This window comes from Fulmarus glacialis, unplaced genomic scaffold, assembly GCF_000690835.1.
Source record: "Fulmarus glacialis isolate BGI_N327 unplaced genomic scaffold, ASM69083v1 scaffold32603, whole genome shotgun sequence".
Lineage (NCBI taxonomy): Eukaryota > Metazoa > Chordata > Aves > Procellariiformes > Procellariidae > Fulmarus > Fulmarus glacialis.
Genome location: NW_009201526.1, coordinates 1 through 1,209, shown reverse-complemented (window position 1 = coordinate 1,209; position 1,209 = coordinate 1). Strand labels below are relative to the sequence as shown.

At 61.0% G+C, this 1,209-nt stretch overlaps 1 protein-coding gene across 1 annotated transcript in view; it reads right to left on the bottom strand.

Moving 5' to 3' along the window:
• Positions 1-1,205, bottom strand: part of ENTPD2 (ectonucleoside triphosphate diphosphohydrolase 2) — a gene marked incomplete at its 5' end in the record, with an annotated part of 2,749 nt that extends 1,544 nt beyond the window's left edge. The window contains 3 exons of the mRNA XM_009573980.1: positions 81-347; positions 770-997; positions 1,098-1,205. Of these exons, the coding sequence (XP_009572275.1) occupies positions 81-347; positions 770-997; positions 1,098-1,205 (603 nt within the window). The remainder of the gene's footprint in view (positions 1-80; positions 348-769; positions 998-1,097) is intronic.
• Positions 1,206-1,209: the final 4 nt, after the last annotated feature.

Below are 1,209 nucleotides of genomic sequence, written 5' to 3'. Positions count from 1 at the left end.
GCCGCCGCATGATGCCGGGGTGCTGGGGACACCTGCCCACCCAGCAGCCAGGCCACCACCTGCTCCACGCCAGGACTTACGATGAAATTTCCCAAAACCTCCGGCTGGAAAATGCCATCGAAGGAGCAGCGGGAGAAGGAGCAGCTGGTGAAGTCGAAGAGCTTGCTGACGTGCAGAGTGCAGAGGCTCCCGTTCCCAGTGCCAACCACAGTGATGGTGGTGTTGAGGGCAAGGCTGGGCCTCTCCTTCTCCGTGCAGGGGCTGTCGTAGACGCTGCTCAGCAACAGGCTCTTGTGATAGCCCCTGGGCCAGCAGGGATGGGGGACAGATGCTTGGTAGCTCTCAGCCTGCCGGAGAAGAGACACATGGGACGAGTGAGCCACGCCGTAGCCCCGGCTCCCCCAGTGCTGCGCGACAGCCCCGGCACTGCTGCCTGCCTGCCTCTGTTTCCCTGCCGGGGAGATGCAAAGGAGCTTGGGCAGCTTTGGCAACTGCAGAGCTGGCAGTTGCCACAAGCGTCTTGAGATGACTCGGGACATCTTGGCTCTGGTCGAAGGGTGCAACACCTTCTGGAGAGGGTGGGAGGAAGCCCTGGGACCATGGGAGAGGGTCAGGGGCAAAACCCAAGAGTTGGCTGGGAAAGGTGCACAGCTGGCCCTGCGGGGCTGTCCTAGAGCCGGGGCTCAGAACACCCCTGTATAAACACCAGGGTGAGGGGGCAACCGTGGGGTGATGACGGCCAGCATCCCTGTTGAGCACATGCTGGTACCTGGAGGAGCTTTGAGAGCAGCCTCTTGAGGACTTGGTCCCTTCCGTAGCAGAGGAAGCTGTGAGTGTACACTTTGTACACCTGGCCATACAGCTTCAGCATCACTTCATTTCTGGGGTCTTCAATGGTGTCCCTGGTTTCAAAGGTGATCTGTGTGGAAGCGCCCCCAAAGTCCATGGCCCCCAGGGTCTTCTTCTGGGGCTGGATCCATTCCCCGAGCCACCCACGCTGAGCAAGGAAAACAAGAGCGGGGATAAGGATGTGATGAGCTGCAGGACAGCCTGGCCACCTCCGCCGTCCCCAGCGGGCACCGCGCTCCCCTGCCCACCTTGATGAAGTTCTCCAGGAGGTAGTTTGCGGTGACCCAGCCGAAGACCCCTTCCTCTTCCCCCGACAGGATCTTTGCCCCACGGAAATCGAAGGGGTACGACTTCAGCGTG